We start from the raw sequence: 19,622 nt of genomic DNA, 5'->3' as shown, positions 1-19,622 counted from the left end.
AGCAAAAGTCATACTAAGGTCTGTTTCTAAGAGACCTGAATGATGCGCATGAAACGGGGCGTTTGACATTAATGCTGCCTTCAAGTGCTGTCGTAAAAATAGCTTTACAAGCTGAGCACACATAGACGACCCAACAAAATGGTAAATACAACCTGGAAAGTCGGAGGTTCAGGCTCCCAAGGGCAACATTTCTTTATTTGTTGAGGTGGATTTTGGTTTTTGGTTTGGGTTTTGAAGCTGCAATGAAGAAAAACTAAAATCACTAGCCGTACTTAGCATTCCAGCATTTCGCTGTTTTGTGAAGCGAAGATAACGCAACATCTGTACAAATGGTTATTATTTACAAATTCAGTAACGCGTCTACTTACTGTATGTAATAACTTAGTCATACGTAATTTCTATTTAGATTATTTCACCCATTTTAGGAACAGATCGACTGACAAACGGGATCCAAAAATCCCATGTTGAAGATGTTCATTTTCAATTGAAGTGTTCAAAACAGAGTTTACGAGGAGCACTTGAAGGCAGCACACGTCTTTGAAGGAAAACAGTAGGTGGGGTTTCGATATAGTGCACGTTTGTGTACAGAATGTACAAGGACACTGGATTTGGACAAGCCGTCATTTAAAGAGGGTGAAAAAACAACAACACACGAGTGGTTTTCGTTCAACAGTCCAGAGGATTTGTCACAGCTCCTTGTTTGGCGCCGTTGAGTTTTGGGCAACACCGTCGACAGTCAGGACTACAGGACTACACTCGCCTGGAATCGCACAGTCCTCCAAAACAGGAATGGAGGTGGCTCCCGGATAAAGTGAATAATGGCATTAGGTGTTTTGCTGTCTGTTCTGCTGGTGTTATCGTGTCACCAGCAGGTTTCTTCAGGCTCCCATGTCCTTACAGCCCGTCCTGGTGTCGGAGTAGCCTGGCTGGACTCTGACGGCACACGGGAAATGATGTCCCAAAGCAGCACCGACCAGGTTTGTGGCATAGCAAATTAGATCATGTGAACTGTCATTCGCCTACATTTTAATTTGCGTGTCAGGTGTGCTGTGTAAAGAGACTGTCTTGGGAGCTGTTTACTGGCTTGATGTGATACAACATTGCGCAATATCCCTTGAACCTGGCAGGTCGTCAGGTTTTTCCAACTGTCACATGGTTAGCAGCCCACAGTCCAGAGGGTTTACTTTAGGTGGCCATTTAGATCTGCTTTTTTTATTTTTTATGTCAAAGCCCTTCAGTTCAGAAACAGACCCACATTTGATGAAGGCTTTGCTTCAGGGATTCTGAGAAGTGTGTTGCTCTCTGTCACCTTCTCTCATTCTGCTGACTTCTAGTGAATGAAGAAACTGTGAAATTTAACTGTTCCTCATTTTGAATAGTTTTAAATAGCAATAGCATAGAAAAGTAAGTAGGAAAACTTAACACCACTGACATCTTTCTTTCTCTCCCTCTCTGTGTGTGTGTGTGTGTGTGTGTGTGTGTTCCAGTGTGACCGTGTGATGAACCTCAGTGCTGCGGAGCGCTGTGCGTTTGTGAAGAACACCCCAGACTGTAGCCTGGTCGATGGCTTCATCAGCTACCTCTATCTGGCCTTCTGCCTGCTTCCTCCCAACCTCACACCTCTCACCATCACTCTCTGTGTAAGCCGCATGTATTTGTGTGCGTGTGTGTATATACTGTATATATGTGTGTGTGTGTGTGTGTGTGTGTGTGTGTGTGTGTGTGTGTTCACAGTTCTCTTGCAGCAGCATAAAATTACGCAGGTCAGCTCCAGCAGCCCGTCATATGAGGAAGCTGACGGCACTGAGGGAGAACCTGGAGTTGTCAAACTTCTGTTTAATAGGCTCAGTCATTTCCCAGTTTGCTAAATAATGGATTTGCATGGGGATTTACGCTGTGAATTCGCCCCATGGCAACAGAACCAATCAAATGTTCACACTGAAACACTGAAAAATGGGAGTGACTGCAACAAACAGGCTTTTGAGTTGCCTTTTGGCTTGTAAAGCAGATATAAAAAAAAAAAGAAGCCTATATTAAATTGGGGGGGAACAGGACCGACGCAGTCTTTATCAGGGTCACCTTGGGTCACACAAGTGAAGTGTTAGCTCCAGTCTGTTTCTTGTTTGTTCTGCCTGTTCTGCCAAAGAGCTCTTGTCCGAGTCTGGCAGACTGGAGCAGCACTTCTGTCTTCTATCCAGAGTAAAGTGCGAGTAGAGAGCAGAACAAGAGCCTGTCTGACCCTCTTTGTCTTCCTCTCCCTCCCCACAGATTATATGGCTCTTCTTCTTGTTCATTATTCTTGGACTCACTGCGTCTAAGTTGTAAGTCTCTCCCTTGTTGCCAGTATTTATATGTGTGTGCCATAATAATGAATTCTTCTGGTTCCTTTTTCATGTCAGTGAATGCAGCACCTTAATGGCTAGTGTAAATCATCCTTTTACATTGATTACATTCGGCTTAGCCAAGTGTAATGCCACACTCACAGGCCTGCAAGTGCACCAGACACACACACACACACACACACACACACACACACACACACACAGTGAGTGCAGTCTTTGGGACAGCTTTGTAGTCACATGGAAATTGGTCACATGACCATAGTGAGATTTTAGTTTTAGTCATTGTTTCACTTGAGTTGTGAGATTTCTACATAAGAAAGCAAAATTAGTTCTGCTTTTTCAGCGCCACCCCTCCCCTCGTCCACACACACACACACACACACACACATACACATACAGATACACACAGATAGGCTGAACACTAATGCACAGTAGTTGGTAGTTAAACAGACCCTGTTTTATGTTAAATATAAAATGCTTTGAACTATGAAAATGTTTTTTATCTGTGGGATGCTGTTCATGGTATTTCTGGTTCAGCTGCTCACTTTGTGCTTTTCTCTGTTTCTCTTCAGTTTCTGTCCCAACCTCTCGGCCATCTCTACCAGTTTGCGACTCACTCACAACGTGGCCGTATCCTTTATCTCTAACCAGAATCAACAGTTCCTCATTTTTATGATTTTTGATAACATGTGATACCAGTGCTTCCACATCAATCAGCATAAAACAGGTTTGCTGACTGACCAGCATAGTTTCTCTCCCAGAGTGATTTTTAGTTTCTTTTTCTCTGTCATTCATTATTTTTCATTACATTTTTTTTCTGATTAATTCCTGTTTTCCTTGACTGGTGTGTGTGCTGAGGGTGTGACATTTCTGGCTTTTGGTAATGGAGCTCCTGATATCTTCAGTGCTGTGGCGGCTTTCTCCCACCCACACACTGCTGGTCTGGCTGTTGGAGCACTGTTCGGTAGGCGCAGACACACACACACACACACACACATATTAACACTAATAAACACAACAAACTTTTAAATGTGGATACTTTTTGTCCTTTTTCACTCTCTGATCCATCCTCTCTCTCTCCATAGGAGCCGGTATATTTGTTACCACGGTAGTCGCAGGCAGCGTGTCATTGGTCAAGCCTTTCACCGTGGCCTCCCGCCCTTTTCTGCGTGATGTCATCTTCTACATGGCGGCCGTGTTCTGGACTTTCATCATCCTCTTCAGAGGAACCATATCACTGGGAGAAGCACTGGGTATACACACACACACACACACAGGGCAAGAAATGAAATTGCATTGCATTTTGGCAAAGTAACACTCAATTTGTACCACTAAGATTTTTTTTATTTTAAATCATAATATACCACACGTCCCACACTTCTTTTCCCCTCTATCTGACCCCAACCAGTCCATCATTGCAAATTTTAATTTTTTTTCAATACTGGTTCTTGTATGTCTTTTGCCGGAGTAGTTTGTGTGGGGTCGGCATTTTCTTCTACTGTTGGCTGTGGAAATAATGGCGACATCTCCTGCTTCAGGCTGCGTTCTCGGCTGTTTTCTGATTTTAAAAAATACCCAATTTTTCTTGTCCAGAACACACTGGAAAGAATCGCCCGGTCACAAGGTGCAAATTATCCTGGGTATTTTTTGCCCCCTCATTTTTAATTTCATGGCCATTCATTTCATTTAATTTCATTTTATGACCCCCGTTAATTCCTGACCCTGACACACACACACACACACACAGTGACTGCTTAGCATTTTGAGCGTCAGAATGGTGTTTTTCCTTCTTCTAGCGTACCTGGGCCTGTATGTGGTGTATGTATTGACTGTTATCATCAGTGCGTACATCTACAACCGGCAGAAACACTCGGCGAATGTGACTGTTCGGAATACTACACATGTTCCGGGTGAGACACGCACACACACACACACACATGCACACAAACACACACACACAAACAAAAGATTCAGTGAGCTACCACTACTGTCAGTGATAATATTTTTTCTTACAGAGTTCCAGTCGTCTGACTCGGATGATGAAGTTCCCTGCTTGACCAATGGGACGATCCAGCAGGACTATGGTAGGAATGCTGCACTGCTGTATACTGAACCATATAAATTAATATACGCCAGGATTATTCTGCCTAGTCAGTACTATAACATGCATGTGTGTGTGTGTGTGTGTGTGTGTGTGTGTGTGTGTTTCAGAGGCGGAGTATCAGCCCCTTCTTCCCTACTCCGAGTCCACTAGTCAGATCCTGCTGAGCTCTCTGAACCCGGTGGACAACAGGAAGTGGAGGAGGAAGTCCTGGAGCTGGAGAGCCGTCAAAGTACTGAAGGTGTGTTTGTGTGGAACAGCTGACTGCAAAGGGGCAGAGAGCAGCAGACGGATACAAGAGGCAGAGTAGAGATATACATCCTGACAAAGCAGTGAAAAGCCAATCGAAATCTTATGAAATGTTATGAGAATTCTGTGTGTCTGTGCTGGGCTCCTGAGCTGCAGTTGTCTCCTCTGTCCACCAGACGCCGCTAGAGGTTCTGCTGCTGCTCTGTATCCCCGTGGTCGACCCTGATAAAGACGACAGGAACTGGAGACGCCCGTTAAACTGCCTCCACCTCGTCACTGCTCCACTGGTGTGTGTGCTCACCTTCCAGTCTGGGGCATGTAAGTCCGTCTTCCATTTTGTGTCTGTCACCTGCCTGGTAAAGAGAGTGCAGGTCAGATGACATGTATTGTTAAACCATTACCTCGCCAGAGAAGGCCAGTTATCAGAGGTTTTTTTTTTATCTCCTCCCCTCTCTCATCCCCTGTCTAGATGGAGATTATAAGATCCAAGGGGAGTTTCCCCTTTGGCTGCTGACTCTTCTCCTGGGCCTTTTCCTGTCTACCATTGTCTTCTGCATCACCACCAATGACTGTCCTCCAGCCTATCACCCAGTAAGTTTCTAGAAATTAATGTTTTGTCCCAAAATATACAAGATATGCACTATTTAGGGTAAAAAAAAAAGTGCCACCTTCAGCCCTTTTCTTACATAACAGCAACATCTCAGAGGAAATAATGAGCAATGAACATTAGTCAACATTTTTTAAACAAACTGGATATGCAGTGTTTTGTGAAACCCTTCACGTGTTTCCGCCCTGTGATTATGAAACATGTTCTGTGCAATGTGTACATGATTCTAAGTTTGTCTCGCCTCGTGTTTTTCTCTCTCCAGCTGTTTGCCCTGTTGGGTTTTGTGGTGAGTGCAGTGCTGATCAGCGCAGCAGCCTCAGAGGTGGTCAGTCTTCTGCACATGCTCGGTGTGGTGCTGAGTCTCAGCAACACTGTGCTGGGGCTGACTCTGCTGGCCTGGGGCAACAGCATAGGAGGTGACATGCATGGGCTTAACTCTTTCTTCCAGAACCTAAACATATAATAGATTTGCTTATAATTAACTGAACCAACCCAGTCCAACACGCTTCTGTTTTCAGATTGTTTTTCTGACATCACCATCGCGCGCCAGGGTTACCCGCGGATGGCCATATCTGCCTGCTTTGGAGGCATCATTTTCAGTATCCTTGTTTTCATATGAGTGTGTGTGTGTGTGTGTGTGTGTGTGTGTGTGTGTGTGTGTGTGTGTGTGTGTGTGTGTGTGTGTGTGTGTGTGTGTGGGCATGAAAATATATCTTCTGGATGTGCATTACACTAACTGACTGCATATGACTGTTTATGACCTTGACTGGGTTTCCATCAGACATGTTGTTTGGTGTGGGTCTGGGCTGTCTGATGCAGATGGCTAGGAGCCACTCTGAAGTGCAGGTACTCCTCCAGACATACATCACTTTTTTATAATCCACACACTAGACATTAGACAGAATCGGCCAAAAACATAAAAGTCACAAATACTCAAGATGTGTTCGTATGAGGTACAGACTGAACTGTATTTGGCACCCATCAATATAATGCATCTTTTTCTTCTTCTCCCCTCCTCAGCTGGAACCAGAGGGTTTGTTGACGTGGATTCTCGCAGGATCTCTGGGTTTGTCTTTGGTTCTGTCCTTCGTGATCGTTCCGCTGTGCCGGTTCCACTTGGGTCGGCCCTACGGGATCTTCCTCCTCGTCTTCTATGCCATCTTCCTTCTCATTGCACTGCTCACAGAGTTTGGCAAGATCCACATTGTACACTGAAAGGCCATTTTGAACTGAGGGACAGACCACCTTCCACAATACAGATCGCCACACTGGAACAGAGGCTACACTGAGTGGGACACTTTTCAGATGGCACCTTATACTACATTAGTGCACTATTCATACTACAATCAACAATACACTTACAGCTCATCTCCACTGCCCAGAGCCATGCTGCGGTTGGTTCCTGGAACCAAGCTGGTTTAATGGAAATCAATGACAAACTATGATTATTTTTTTTCAGGGTACAGCTCAGCAATGTATTGGAAAAACGTTATTTGTGGAAAAGGGCTCTGATCATTTTTACATGAGTGTGTGTCTTGAAACACAGCCAACAAGAATTTTCTCCTCAGGGAGAGTTGAAGCTAATCACACTGTGCCTTTATTCAACTTGTTTGCACTGACTGGAGCTGTGTCGGCCCAGAGTGAAAACACTGGGATGACTGTTCTTAACTACGACAGTCCAGTAACAGAGCAGTGGTGGAAATGGGTGGGGTATATTTAAAATCAGTGTGAATGTGATAACGTGCTGTGAATCAAAAGTAATGTTAAAATTGTCTTTGTACAAAGCTGCTTTTGGGGAAAGAAACACGTTTTGTGTTTGTGTCAACATACTTTTGGTATATCTGTGTTGATTAAATCATTTTGGTTCAGTGATTGCATTCGTAGGTCTTAGTTTGACAGATGTTACTGTGTGCGCTGTGATATCAATATCACAGTGTGTAGCCTGCTGGTCTTTCCCCACTTTCTTTACCATTGAGGATTATGAGCAAATACTTAATTACCAATAGTATAGCAAAGGTACATCGATGCACTTGACAAAGTGAACAGTTTATTAAAATTACTCCTTAAGTAGTTCAAATACATTATAATACACTTAGAGAATAACAAGTTATATAAAAGTAAAATTGTCCCTTCATTCTGTTGAGACATTAGTTAAGAGATACACTGTAGCTGTTTGTTGGGTGGAGCTAAGAGGAGTGTATGTTTGTGTACTTTTGGTCTTGGGAGAGCTTATGAATAGTAGTACCTGTGTTAATACTGATCAGATGAGCCATTAAACTAAGGCATCGGGTGTAAGTACTGTACATGATCTACAGAAGGTCACAACAGGCCTACAGTGGTATACATACACGCCATCGTAGAACACGCTCCCTCATAACACTCACTGCTGGAGCAACAGCCTTTGAGAAGGCTAAAGGAGGGCCATGCTCCCGCTTCATTGGTCAAGCAACAGACCTGTACAGCAGTCTGTCTGTGTGTCTGTCTGTCTGTCGTGAGGGCTCCAGTAAGGAGAGAGTCACTGGTTACCGCTCTCACCCTCACATCAGTCCAAAAGGCCCAGGGCTGGTTACCTGCCGGGGGGGGTTGGGGCTGGGAAAGGCGTGGAGTGATGGGCTTTCTCAGCATTTGAAAACTGAGACGGCGGTGTGTATGTAAGTGGTGGCAGAGAGTGTGTTAGTTGATGCTGTGAGGTCCAGTCTGAGAGTTGAGCTGAGGCTCTGGGGAGGGACTGTCCAGCTCCTGATCCAGGCTTTGGTCCGGCTGCGGCAGGTTTTCCCTTGAGTACTCCGCGTACCACTCCTGGAGGAAAAACATGAGGAAAGCAGAAAAGTGAGTTGTCAGGATGTTGCGATGGCCCACACTGTCACGGTATTCACGATTACCTCAGTTTCTCACCTGAATCTCCTCCTCGTACATTTTCATGCTGAGGTCGCTCTTAGTCCTTGACCTTCTGCCTAGGTACACCAGAGATGAGTGCTGTACGCACCAATAAACGGAGGAAAAGCTAGTTAGTAGGACTCCTTGTAAAGAGGTGAGACAGAAGAGTCTGTCGTGTGTGTGTGTGTGTGTACTCACCCCACTCCGGTCCATAGCTTGTAGGACTCCCTGTAGCGAGTTGAGGGAGGACAGTCCTGGGCAGGTCTGTTTGTACAGCTCCAGAGTGGCCAAAGCTTCGTCGCGACTCACCTCCGCTTCAAACACTATCCCATTCTCATCTAGAACAACAAACACAGACGTTAAACTGACAAACAGACCTCTGCTTCAGACACTATACTGTCCTCCTGTAACACGCTATATTAGGGGTGAGTCAGCTAGTATTGTATCTGAGCTAGAAAGGCCGCAAACATCCAAGAATAAATTTAGGATTTCATTCCAAGAGTTCCATAGAGTTCAAGATATCAAGATCCCAGATATATAACAACTTATGTGAGTTCTGCTTTCATTCCAGAAATAATTTTGTCAGAGTAGGTTTTGTCAAACGGAGGACATCTCCTTTTGGAACGGAACTCTTCATATGCTCTGCTCTACATATCATAGTTTGCAATTGCTAACAAGTACAGACACACACACACAGACAGACAGACGGACAGTCCCACCCTCTGGGTTCTCCAGTGGTTCCCTGTTCTTGCGGCTGTAGTTCATACGGAACACAAACGCATCCAGAATAAAAGCCACAATGATGGTCATCACCACCTGGGGAGGGCAGAGACACAATGTTACACACATGGATGATCACATTCACACACATTAACTCTTACAGATAAAGGCAAGAATGCAGTGCATACTTGCAGAATGTAGTACAAACTTCCATGTACGTATCACAGACTCATGCACGCCTGCCTACGCACACCTCACCATGGTCACAATGTAAAAGGTCATGAAATAGAGCCGGCTCCAGTGGGTTGTCATGGAGGTCACTCCTTCCTGTGGGAGAGTGGACATAGCAGCAGTCAATCAGCCACACCCACCAATCAATGACAAGGCTAGATAGTGGTGATAGGCTGATGAAAGACTTGGACAGAAAGATGACATGATCTTACCATGGTGATGTACCAGTTGTTGACCACAGTCAGTTCAAACAGAGTCACTAGACACATAAATGCACAAATTTAGACAAAGAAATTATTGTCTGAAATTAATTTGGTTAAGCATGGCACTCATGCCACTGGGGGTTCAATTACCAGTGAGGCCATCCATACTAGTAAGATACTGTAAGGCACTTTGGATATGATAACACATGTATTAAAGAAAAATAAAAAGCAAGAGTTTACCGAAGCTGCTGAGAATGTTGTTGAAGTTATTGAGATAATAATAGCCCTCCTCCAGCACTGTTTTGTTGCCAGTGGTGATGTTGATCTGTCTGTAGGAGTCTGCCACTGTGCTGGTGCTGAGAGGTTGATTGAATAAAGATGAGTACAGTTAGCGGAAATTAACTTAATTTAGAGCTATTGTGCCTCCGGATTTAGGGGAAAGGGGAAGACAAGGGTTAGTGCAAATAAATCTCATTCAGTCAGTATTCCAACTGAAATAGTACAGAATCAACTCTGATCAATCGATGACTATGGTTGCTAACCAGATTGGAGAACATGACTCACTTGCAGCAGTTGGGGTAGACCACGTCGGCAAAGAACTCCATCCCCACAATGGCAAAGGAGTAGTAGAAGATGATTAAGGTCAACCCCAGACTTGCCATCCTGGGGAAGAGCTCAAACATGGTGTCCAACACATTGCGATACCTCTGCTTTATCTTAAATAACCTGCGAGCAAAACAGAGGGCAGACCAAAAAGACACATCAATAGCACCATACGTAACAGGAGGACATGATTACAAGCTGACCCTAGAAATTGAAATAGAAGCCCACCTGAGTAGCTGAAGTGGTCTGAGTACAACAATAAAGTAGAACGGCTCCATATTGAAGGCAAGAGCAATCAAGCCCAGGAAGGCAAAAACCGTCACAGAGAAGTCAAACCTAGACAGACAAGCACAGTAACAGTTAGCACCCAAACACATCCTGGGTTTGATAAATGTTCACATCCGTCATGATTGTCTATTCACAGAATAGCCATTTTGGGATTACTGTTGAGTAATATAATTGGTGAATTCAAATGTCCGGACTCACAGACTCGTGGGCTGAACCCTCACAGACTATGATTTTACGTAGTCCTAAGCTGACTGGAGTGCTCACCATGAATACATGAGCTCACAAGGACGCAGAGCTGCGTGACTGTATAAAAGGGGCTAGTGGAACAGAGCTACGTGACCTGACGTCTTTTATATCTGTAGTGCAATGAACTGTGGGAAGTATCACTAGTAAAGTCCAGTAGTGGACTCTCTGGAAGCCCGTGTAGAGCTCCTCCAAAAGTCTGCATGACAGCCTTGGACTTAATGAATTTTAACAATGGACAGCCCTAACCCCTCTTGGATTCACGGGAGCGCACCACAAAGTCCACAAGTCCAGACTTTTGGATTCAGCACTCGTCACATATCAGTCAAAGAGGAGAGTTGAGGGGCGATTACTCACAGATTCCACCCAGAGCTGAAATAAGCCATCGGTCCCAAACCTGTTATTTTCAATAACACCTCCACACCATAAACTGAAAGTTGGGAGGACAGAGACAGAGTTTATGTTAGAATAGGTCACATGAAGATTATTCTGATTTTGTATGTGAGTGGGAGACAAGAAGTGGCCTACTCACTGGTAAGGAAGACAATGTAACTCCATGGAACAAATTTGGACCAGGAAAATCCACCTGTGGGAAGAGAGGAAGGTGAGAGATCTACAGTATAACACTTCAATCGAATCAGTGTGACTGGGCAGGATCTTACTATTCAGCGTATACGTCTCCACAAGGATCCACACGCCATTGACAGCCACCACCACATCTGCAGTCACAAATAAAGGTTGAAAGATAAATGACGAGATAATTTGTCTTTATATTGCTAAGGACAACTGGGAGCATGCAAATGATGACACTTACACATGGCATATTGGAAGGCCTTTGACTTCACCAGCAGGTTGATGCCTATTAGAAAAGAAAGCAGAGAAATAAGAGAACATTGTAGATAGTGGATCTGAGAACAAGGAATGGAGAAAATTATTACTGGCCTGATTGAGGAACAGATTCTTTCAGTCTGTGAATTAAAGAAGAAAAAGAGATAACTTGCCTCTGAAAATGAGGAAGGTCGTGTGTGGAAGGTCATCAAACCAGTATTCTCCACTCCGTCGGGCCTAAATAGCACACAAATATTCATGTACATAACAACAATACAAAAATAAAAGTGCAATATGTCCAAACAGTAAAAGGTTCATGTCTGGGAAACTTACCTTCCATTTAAGGCCAATAACCTCGTAGAACTTATAAAAGTCCTCTAGACTGTAATAGAGCAGATTCCTGTTAAATTACACTGGATGTCTCTTGAGAAAGATGCAAAGATTTTGAGTGGAAAAGTGTGTCAGGTTGTTACCTGAGCATAGGAGCCCCTGATGTGTTAAGAGCTTTATATGTGAGGAAGCGGTCTCTTGCAGACATCCGTGGTCTGTAAAAACGCATCAGGCCGTCAAACTGCTTCAGAGACACACCCATCGGCCTCTGGAGGGAAAACAGCAGCAACACATAGACACACACAGTGAAGTAGTTAGAACAGCTATGAATGCTTTACAAAAGACATAATTTGTACCGATGTAGATTACACTACATAGAACGGTGAGGGTGTACCTGTCGGCTGACTAACAGCTGGAAGGCGTGGTCAATAGCTGAGCGTTTGTGAAGCAACAGAGATTTAAACTTCATCTTCTCAACACCATTGAAGGTATCAAACACCACAGCCAGGAGCTGGAGAGGGACAGAGAAAGCGATTGAGTGACAGTGTAGTGATGTTGATGATTAATCACATTCAGTGTCTCAGGACTGATACAAAGGGTTGACCAGATGTCATATGTTCACTGATGCCGTTTTAATAGGACTAGGAATACAATATTTCTCATTTGCAATTTTGAATGTATGTCAATTATGTAGATATTGTGCAAATATATCAGACTAGATATTAAAGACGTAGCGAAAGCAAAGGCTATGTGTACCAGGTTCATGATGAAGTAGAGCTCTATGGAGAGGTAAACAATGAAGAAGACACAGGACCAGCGGTTCCTGGAGTATGCTGGCATCATCACGTCAGGGAAACTACAGGAAACAGGGTATAGGGTCATTCTTAACCAGTGAAAAAGACTACAGAACAGTCATAGGATACAAAAAGAAAACTCTGGAATCGGCACCAAACAGACATGCGGTATAGGCAAACATATTTATGTTGAGCTTTAAAAGTGGGAAGGAGGTTATGTACAGCTTGCATGCCATGTGTGCAAAGGGAACAGAACAATACTACGTGTTCTGTTGTGCTTACTTTGCTGTGGTCAGCAGCACAAATAGACTGACAATGCTGTTCTCCAGAGTGTTGAAGTACTGCGGGGAGAAGAGAGGGCTAAAGTCAGGAAATCTGACCACTACAGACAGAAAACTGCCATCAAGCAAACCGAGTCACTCAAGTCCCCCAACTTACATAACCCAAACAAACTAATGTCAGCAAGACTAACTACTCCACGTACCGGGTCAGCGGTGTTCGGGGAGAAGAGGCAGAAGCCTGGGAGGAGACAACAGACTAGTCAGACACACAAAATAACAGAAAACCTTTTTTCTTATAAGGAGAGCAGGGGTCTGTCTCACAAAGCCAGTTCAACATCGTCAAGCTATCTTTGCGTTAGCTGGCTTCACAAAACCTAACATTGGTGATCCTGGATAACCGGCCTCAGGTAGCTGGTTATCAACTGACTCTGTCAACACAGGATTTACCTATCCACCTATCCAGTTCACATGAAAGAGGCGGAGTTTGTAACAAACAGCCAATCACATGCAGCATGGACAGACTCAAGGCAGTGTATTTAATATGAGATAAGATTAAACTATTGATCACCGTAATATAAATAAAGTAATATAATTCAGCAGGGAAAAGGAAACATCACATCACATCAGCACTCAACTGGAATATAAAGAGAAGCAATAAAAACAGTAGAAAATAATAAAATAAAAACAATAGACTATAAATAATTGTGAGATTATGTAAACATGCTGCTGACAAAACACTAATAGATTGTAAAAGTGGGTATAAGAAAGAAATGGATAACATTTGTGAACCCTAACCCAACCCTTCTGTCAAGAACAAACTGTTATAATGAATAAACATGAGCAATACATAAACATTGTAACAGTGAGAGTAACAGTGTTGCTGCTGCCAAGGCTAGGGAGGACTGCTGGAGGAAAACTGCAAATAGTGTAAATTCTCATCACTGCCCATCATTAAGACACAGTGTTCATTCTTCTCACTGATACAATATTGTGTCTTCACATTGAGGCTGTGAAAGATTTCATATTCACAAGTCGACCTCACATTGCTCAGGTCTGCTGTGATGGGAATATGACTGCAGTCTGTCTGTGTTAATCACTGTCAGGAATCCTATAAAAGAATTCCAGTGCACTTAATATGCAACAGTAGGCCTAAATTTCATTCACTATTGATAACTATGGTCAACTAATGTAAGCTACCTGCTCCTTGTTAGAAGCCCTCTTTTATAGCCAGAGTGGGCCAATAGCCTGGAAATGCTACAAACATTTATTATGTCTGATGTAGCCTAATAAATATGATATCTCTGATATAATAAATCATCATGGAAAGCAAAGTGGTTCTGCTGGTCTCTAAATACAGTCGCTCTGCTAAAAGCCCTTCTTACTATCTGTTAAGTCAATAGTTCCCCCTGTTTAGTTATTTTTTATTACTTGTCACTTTCATTTGAATGAAATGTTTCTGTTCATTTCAGGATCCTGTAGGAATGGTGACTCCATGTTTCCAGAGAGCTGATTGGTGAGGAAGCAGGATAGCCTGAACTGAAGCTGCTCTGGAGCAGGTTAGCTGTGCAGCATAGGTTACCATGGTGATCTACCCCGGTTAAAAGTGAGCCATCGTGAGAACAAAAAGCCAAGGTTAAGCCCAAAGTTAGCTTGCTAACCCATTAAGCTTGCTTTGTGAGACAGGCCCCAGATAGTCCACCCTCCACATTTTTATTGGTTTTAGTCGCAGGAGACAAAAAAGAGAGGCAATAGCATATTTTGCATGAAAAGAATAAGTTATTCTTACCCAGGATAGCAAATATAACCATGAAGAAGAGCAGCAGTAGGAGGATGTCAATAAAAGGGGGAAGGGACTGGAAGATCTGACGCAAGTTTCTGATTGGACGAAAGGAACTGTCTGTCAGTGACAAGAAGGTTTAACCATTAAGTTATCAGTGGTGTCTGTACGTACAGGGGTGGACAAAATAATGGAAAAAGCAGGTCAAAGGCCAATGTTAAGAGCACAGAACCTGGAGCCCTGAGCCATGGAAAAAAATAAATATGGTCTGATGAGTCGTCTTATTTTCTTTTTGAAGAACGGTCCAATATCTCACTAGACACAGTTCAGGACCGGTATGACAGCATCCCACGTAGTTGATGTTCATGTATTGTCAGGTGTAGCCGTTATTTTGTCCACCCCCCCTGTATGTGTGTATTTGATTATGCCATCATGTACCTGCGCACGGCACCACAGTATCTACAGTCCACCAGGAATATGGGTCTGAGAGCTCTGGTCACTCGCAGGTGAGACGTCTGTCTGATCAGAACCACTATGGCCTCCACAAACTGTAGCAGTAACACGCACGTCTGCACACAGAGAAGAGACAACTCAGAACAAGAAGTTCAACACCCTGCGTCAGTCCAGCCCCCGTGTCAGTAAGCATCTGCCCTGCTGAAGTGCCCTTGAGCAAGACACTGAATCCCTACCAGCTCCAGGGGTGCTGCTCTGTAACTGACCCTGACCTCTGACCTCCCTGTGGAGGAGCAAAAAGCAAGCAAAAAGAGAATTTCCATGTGGGGATCAATACTTGATCATATTATTATGCTATCTGACAGTATCCATGTGTCAGTTTACCTTCACCATGGTCCTCTTGTGTCGTATGAAAGTGTGGAAGCCTAGCCACCGTAGTTTCATGCATAGTTCAAACGCCACCATGACCAAAGCCAGCAGCTCCAGAGTGGCATGGACCTGCAGGGGCAGCAAACACACAACTATGTTTATGGCCTCTGGATAGGACACATGCATAGCTGTGTGTGTGAGCACACATAAGCCAGTGTGTGTGTGTGTCGTGTGTGTGTGTGTCCACTTACATAGACATCCAGGCGCAGTGAGGGCACAGCGGGAGCCTCACACAGCGACAGCACCATCAGCAGAAGGCCGGTCAACAGCTCCATCATGTAGAACAGGTGGTTGTGGGCAAACAGGTACGCTGCCAGCGCCTTTGGGTTTCGAGGGTGGGTGAAGAACTTATCATTGTTCTCTCCTTCCTGTATAGAAAATGCAAAAGACACATACAAACCAGGCATAGTCAACATTTCTTTCGTGTTTTGCAGTTCCTTACAGCTGAACAGATTTATTGTCACCTGCAGCTGTGCATGAAGCAGAAGCAGCCCATATAAAGAGTACAAGGTTTAGCTGTCTACAAGTAATACAGCTCAGAGGATGTAATAAAACCATTATATAATCACATGATCTCTAATCTACCACTTGCAGTAGCACATTTGATAACTAACAACTGTTTGTTTGTGAATACCTGCAGATAGATGGCTGCCTCTTGGTAGTTCATCTCCCAGCTGTGGCGTAATGACGCATTTTGGGCTCTGCAGTTTTGTGGCCCAGGTGTTGGAATCACAGCGTTGTTAACTATATCATAATTGCCTCCTCCATCTGGAAGAAAAGACCAAAGTGTATTAATATAGCCTATATAAAGGCTATATATACAAAAAAAAACACAACAATCTGTAACGAATATTAGGTTGTTGCTAAACGTCCGTATCTCATCCTGCGTTTAGCAAACATATACACACACACATACACACACACACACAGAGGGGTGTGCCCCTACCAATGCAGTCTAGTTCTAACTGTAAGGTATATGAGGAGACCACAACTGGACTCTCGTCACGGGTGCGATCTTCATGGAAACCAGCTGTCTCTGCCTGCCCAGATAAGCACTCCATTGATCAGCCTGGATTTGTTTGTATGCCTGAGTGTGCGTGAACGTATTAAGGTCCCTGAAGTCCACAGCAGACGTGTGTGTGTCATTCACAGTCCGCAGGTCCTGTTCCAGCGTCCACACACATCTGGAGATACAGGCAGGCAAACATTCCACTCAGCCCTGATGCAAACTCCAGGGAAAAAAAACGGTGTTGCCGGTGACAAGCAGAGTCTTCATGCAAGTCCTCGCATATCCATTAGTGTCAAGGCCGAGCTGGGAGATCAAAGTGACTCTGGAGGAAACCATTCAAAACAATCAACAACGCTAATGAAAAGTTAAATAATACTTCTTTTGACAACTGGTTGCTTCTGTTAGAAAACGTCTCTTATAGACAGTAACCTGGATGAGAGGTACTGATACCAGGAACAGTGGAGTGCGACAATAGCACCACAACATTAACTCTGTAATTACCTCCCTGCCTCGGTGGTGGAGTTTGAACTTTGAACACAGTGCTACCTGTAAATATGAAAGTGAGTGTGAGACACACTCTCCACACAGCTGCCCTTTTTTTCTGCTCTGATGTCACATTGCCTATAATGCCTCCTTTCTGCCACAGACAGGACACAGACAGATGAAGTCAGAGTGATCACAGCAGGAACAAGTCCTGCAGGGAAGGAGGAAGAGCAAGTATCTTCACCGGATGGGGAAGAAGTCTAGGTGTCTGACTAATAACACTGAAGAGGAAGCATGCCATGGAAGGCCTTAAAGCAGAATCAGACAGTGACTATCTTTCCAAATAACACAAAGACGTCACTTTTTTCTTAAACTCAGTGTCATCCAAATAAACAATGTAGGAGAAAGTACAACAGAAAAAAATAGATAAACTCAACTCCAGATGAACTCAATATTTTCTAACAACCCTCACCTACAGATTAAAGCAAGACCTATCATAAATATAAGTCACAGTTCACGACGTCTTCAGCAAACATTCAGTCCATGTGTCTCTATTGTCTCTATGCAGCTGCATAATTCAATCCTGTGTGAGGCTGTCAGGATCTTCTTCCCACATACGTCACATGTCCCGGCCCCAGGCACGACTCTTTGGAATACAAATGAAAGAGATGCAGCAGTAGTGGAGACCAGATGAGTAGAAATCAGTCTCTGAAACTCAGTCGCGGAAGTTTCCTGTACACTATGGCAGCGTCAGAATCAGCTGAAGTGTAAAGATCAAACTCCAGTCCGGCGGAGGCCTAGCTGTTACACTGACAGGAGTAAAGCCCGTGTCTGCCGTGTGCCATTCCAACCCCTCATTTGTTTGAGAACAATAACATGTTTGGAGCACCCGGTCAATAACATGGTGAGGTCAGGCTCGCAGAAACACAAACAGACTCAACAGTCACGACTGTTTCTCCCAGGGAAAAAAAAAATCTCCCTTTTTTGTGCTGCTCTTTAGAGCTTCTGTCCAACAGCAACAAAACTAAACTCCACACTTTTATCCTAGCCTGTGAGCATCACAGAGGAGATACAACTGTGAACGCAGGCTTCTTTCTCCCGGTGTCCGGGTTCGAATTCCCTCCCTCTCTCCAGAAAACTCCCACAACAGCAACCAGCAGGAACAGTGTGATCTTTCCTCTCTGTCCACCACTCCCAGATATCCTGGAAAAAAGACCTCTCCTCTTCCTGTTCACTTCCAGAGCCAGAAAAAACCCTCATCTCACTCACACACACACACACACACACACACACACACACACATACACACACTGTTGCCCAGAGATGGCCAGAGGCTGCAGACATTCACACACACCACACACACATGCTGCCCATGAGCACTGGGGTGGGGGGGGCACTAGCACACAGTCTGCTGAGACTGCAGTTTCTCGCGTGGGTCAGTTTGTAGCTTATATATGAGGGATACAAAGGCAGCAGGATTACTACACAGAGTGGACACATGCAGGCCCATACATGCTGTGCGCACACACACGTGATCTCAGAGGTGCGGACATCTCTTTTTCTCCTTTATAACAGTGTGGACATGCAGCATGTATGCATCTGACAGCCAGCAACAGATCCTCAGAGAAAACCGCCCAACAACACTGTTTCCAGCCTGCAGAAGTGCACCTCTGGTAAGTAGACAATGATTTACTGTCACAAAATTTACTGTGATACAAAGTCACAATATGCATCATGGAGCTGAAAATGTATAATGATTACCAGTTACCTACGACTGAAAAAAAACTGGGTAAAACATCCTACATCCATGTTACAAATGAATGACAAGTCAAGTCTTCCTTGTATACTGAATTACTCGTATGGACTAATACACGCACCACCATGTCCTAAACTTGTTTTCTCTCATAGGAAGCTTTATTTTAAATGTCATTTCTAAGATCATGACAATAATCTAGTATGTACATGATACAATTTCCATCATCATGGGCGTAGTCATAGCTAGTGGTCTCAAGGGAGCCAGCAGGCTCCGCTGTAAGGATGGGATGCCAATGTAAACTTACTTTCATCTCCCCTCTCGGTCTCGTCGCTGAGCAGACCGCTGTTCGCGTCGTCCCAGGTTAAGATGAGCGGCACATCGTCATCAACCTCCATCCTAGCACAGAAAAGGCTGCAAGAACCCTCGATATTTTCACCTTTCCTATGCAGCTCCCTCGATTTGCTAGGACAGCTAGCTAACGTTAGATGTTATCAACGCTAACCGCTAGCTAGACAAAAGCGCAACTTCCTCTGCTAACCGCAAGACAACTTGACATCTTGCTCTCTCTTTGCGGATAGCTAACGTTAGTTGTTGTTAGCTAGCAAGCCAAGTACGTTTGTACTCTTTGATAATTATTGTTACAGAATGATAGCTAACTACAAGTTAGCAAGAGCTTGCTCCGTTGAGATGTGCCACACAAGAAGTAGTTCAAGTTGTGTGTCTAGCAGGCGTGCCTGTTGGCTGCAGTTTTGGTCTTTGTCCTGGGAGAGATGACATCTGTCATTGACTCAACTGGCTCACTGTCACTCACGGCGAAGCTAACGAGCCCTCTCCTGCCGTGCCCGTCTATGTCCATCACATCACCGCAAAACAGGCTTTTTGGGATCTGGAAAATGCTGCCCGTGTTCTTAAAACATTTAATCGACAACTAAACGCAAAATACAGCTATCTAACTCCTACCATAAACAATATCATTTCGCACGACACAAACATCGATATCTGACACAAGCCGGAGCAT

General features: G+C 44.2%; 2 protein-coding genes across 6 annotated transcripts; one reads left to right on the top strand and one right to left on the bottom strand.

The window, feature by feature from the left end:
* Positions 1–554: 554 nt before the first annotated feature.
* Positions 555–7,171, top strand: slc8b1 (solute carrier family 8 member B1). Its single transcript, XM_071899676.2, has 15 exons — positions 555–977; positions 1,488–1,640; positions 2,269–2,321; positions 2,915–2,972; positions 3,201–3,306; positions 3,428–3,595; positions 4,139–4,252; positions 4,358–4,426; positions 4,554–4,684; positions 4,869–5,010; positions 5,162–5,283; positions 5,562–5,715; positions 5,818–5,898; positions 6,081–6,145; positions 6,320–7,171. Exons 1-15 carry the CDS (start codon positions 819–821, stop codon positions 6,512–6,514), a joined length of 1,770 nt encoding a protein of 589 aa, XP_071755777.1. The 5' UTR covers positions 555–818; the 3' UTR covers positions 6,515–7,171.
* Positions 7,172–7,333: 162 nt separating this feature from the next.
* On the bottom strand, positions 7,334–19,622 carry tpcn1 (two pore segment channel 1). Of its 5 annotated transcripts, none has more exons than XM_071899673.2 (26): positions 18,909–19,622; positions 15,991–16,124; positions 15,548–15,724; positions 15,312–15,425; positions 14,913–15,043; positions 14,484–14,572; positions 12,901–12,935; positions 12,699–12,757; positions 12,379–12,478; positions 12,017–12,133; positions 11,766–11,890; positions 11,626–11,674; positions 11,466–11,529; positions 11,279–11,323; positions 11,127–11,183; positions 10,997–11,050; positions 10,822–10,894; positions 10,162–10,269; positions 9,895–10,056; positions 9,571–9,686; positions 9,340–9,386; positions 9,155–9,223; positions 8,896–8,992; positions 8,375–8,514; positions 8,195–8,275; positions 7,334–8,098 (listed from the first exon to the last, which is right to left on the bottom strand). In XM_071899673.2, the coding sequence occupies exons 1-26, from the start codon at positions 18,997–18,999 to the stop codon at positions 7,973–7,975; spliced, it is 2,460 nt and encodes an 819-aa protein (XP_071755774.1). In that variant the 5' UTR covers positions 19,000–19,622; the 3' UTR covers positions 7,334–7,972. The 5 variants fall into 5 exon arrangements, 4 of the variants coding, with proteins under 4 accessions (XP_071755774.1, XP_071755773.1, XP_071755775.1 ...); XM_071899672.2 differs by lacking the exon at positions 18,909–19,622 and adding an exon at positions 16,303–16,417; XM_071899674.2 differs by lacking the exons at positions 7,334–8,098; positions 8,195–8,275; positions 9,340–9,386 and having other exon boundaries at positions 8,379–8,514.

This window comes from Centroberyx gerrardi, chromosome 8 (genome assembly GCF_048128805.1).
Source record: "Centroberyx gerrardi isolate f3 chromosome 8, fCenGer3.hap1.cur.20231027, whole genome shotgun sequence".
NCBI lineage: Eukaryota > Metazoa > Chordata > Actinopteri > Beryciformes > Berycidae > Centroberyx > Centroberyx gerrardi.
The sequence above is the reverse complement of the archived record's forward strand: the minus strand, read 5'-3'. Positions and strand labels throughout refer to the sequence as shown.

Bases quoted from the DNA above. Each gene is read 5' to 3' on its own strand.
- tpcn1 (XM_071899672.2), bottom strand. From the start codon at position 16,417: ATGGAGTGCTTATCTGGGCAGGCAGAGACAGCTGGTTTCCATGAAGAT. The intron at 12,936-14,483 runs GTAAGAATAACT...GTCTCCTCCCAG, and splicing joins GGTTATATTTGCTATCCTGG to GCTTCTGCCTCTTCTCCCCG. The intron at 11,184-11,278 runs GTAAGTGTCATC...TTGTGACTGCAG, and splicing joins GGCCTTCCAATATGCCATGT to ATGTGGTGGTGGCTGTCAAT.
- slc8b1 (XM_071899676.2), top strand. From the start codon at position 819: ATGGCATTAGGTGTTTTGCTGTCTGTTCTGCTGGTGTTATCGTGTCAC. The intron at 4,253-4,357 runs GTGAGACACGCA...TTTTTCTTACAG, and splicing joins GAATACTACACATGTTCCGG to AGTTCCAGTCGTCTGACTCG. The intron at 5,899-6,080 runs GTATCCTTGTTT...GGTTTCCATCAG, and splicing joins CTTTGGAGGCATCATTTTCA to ACATGTTGTTTGGTGTGGGT.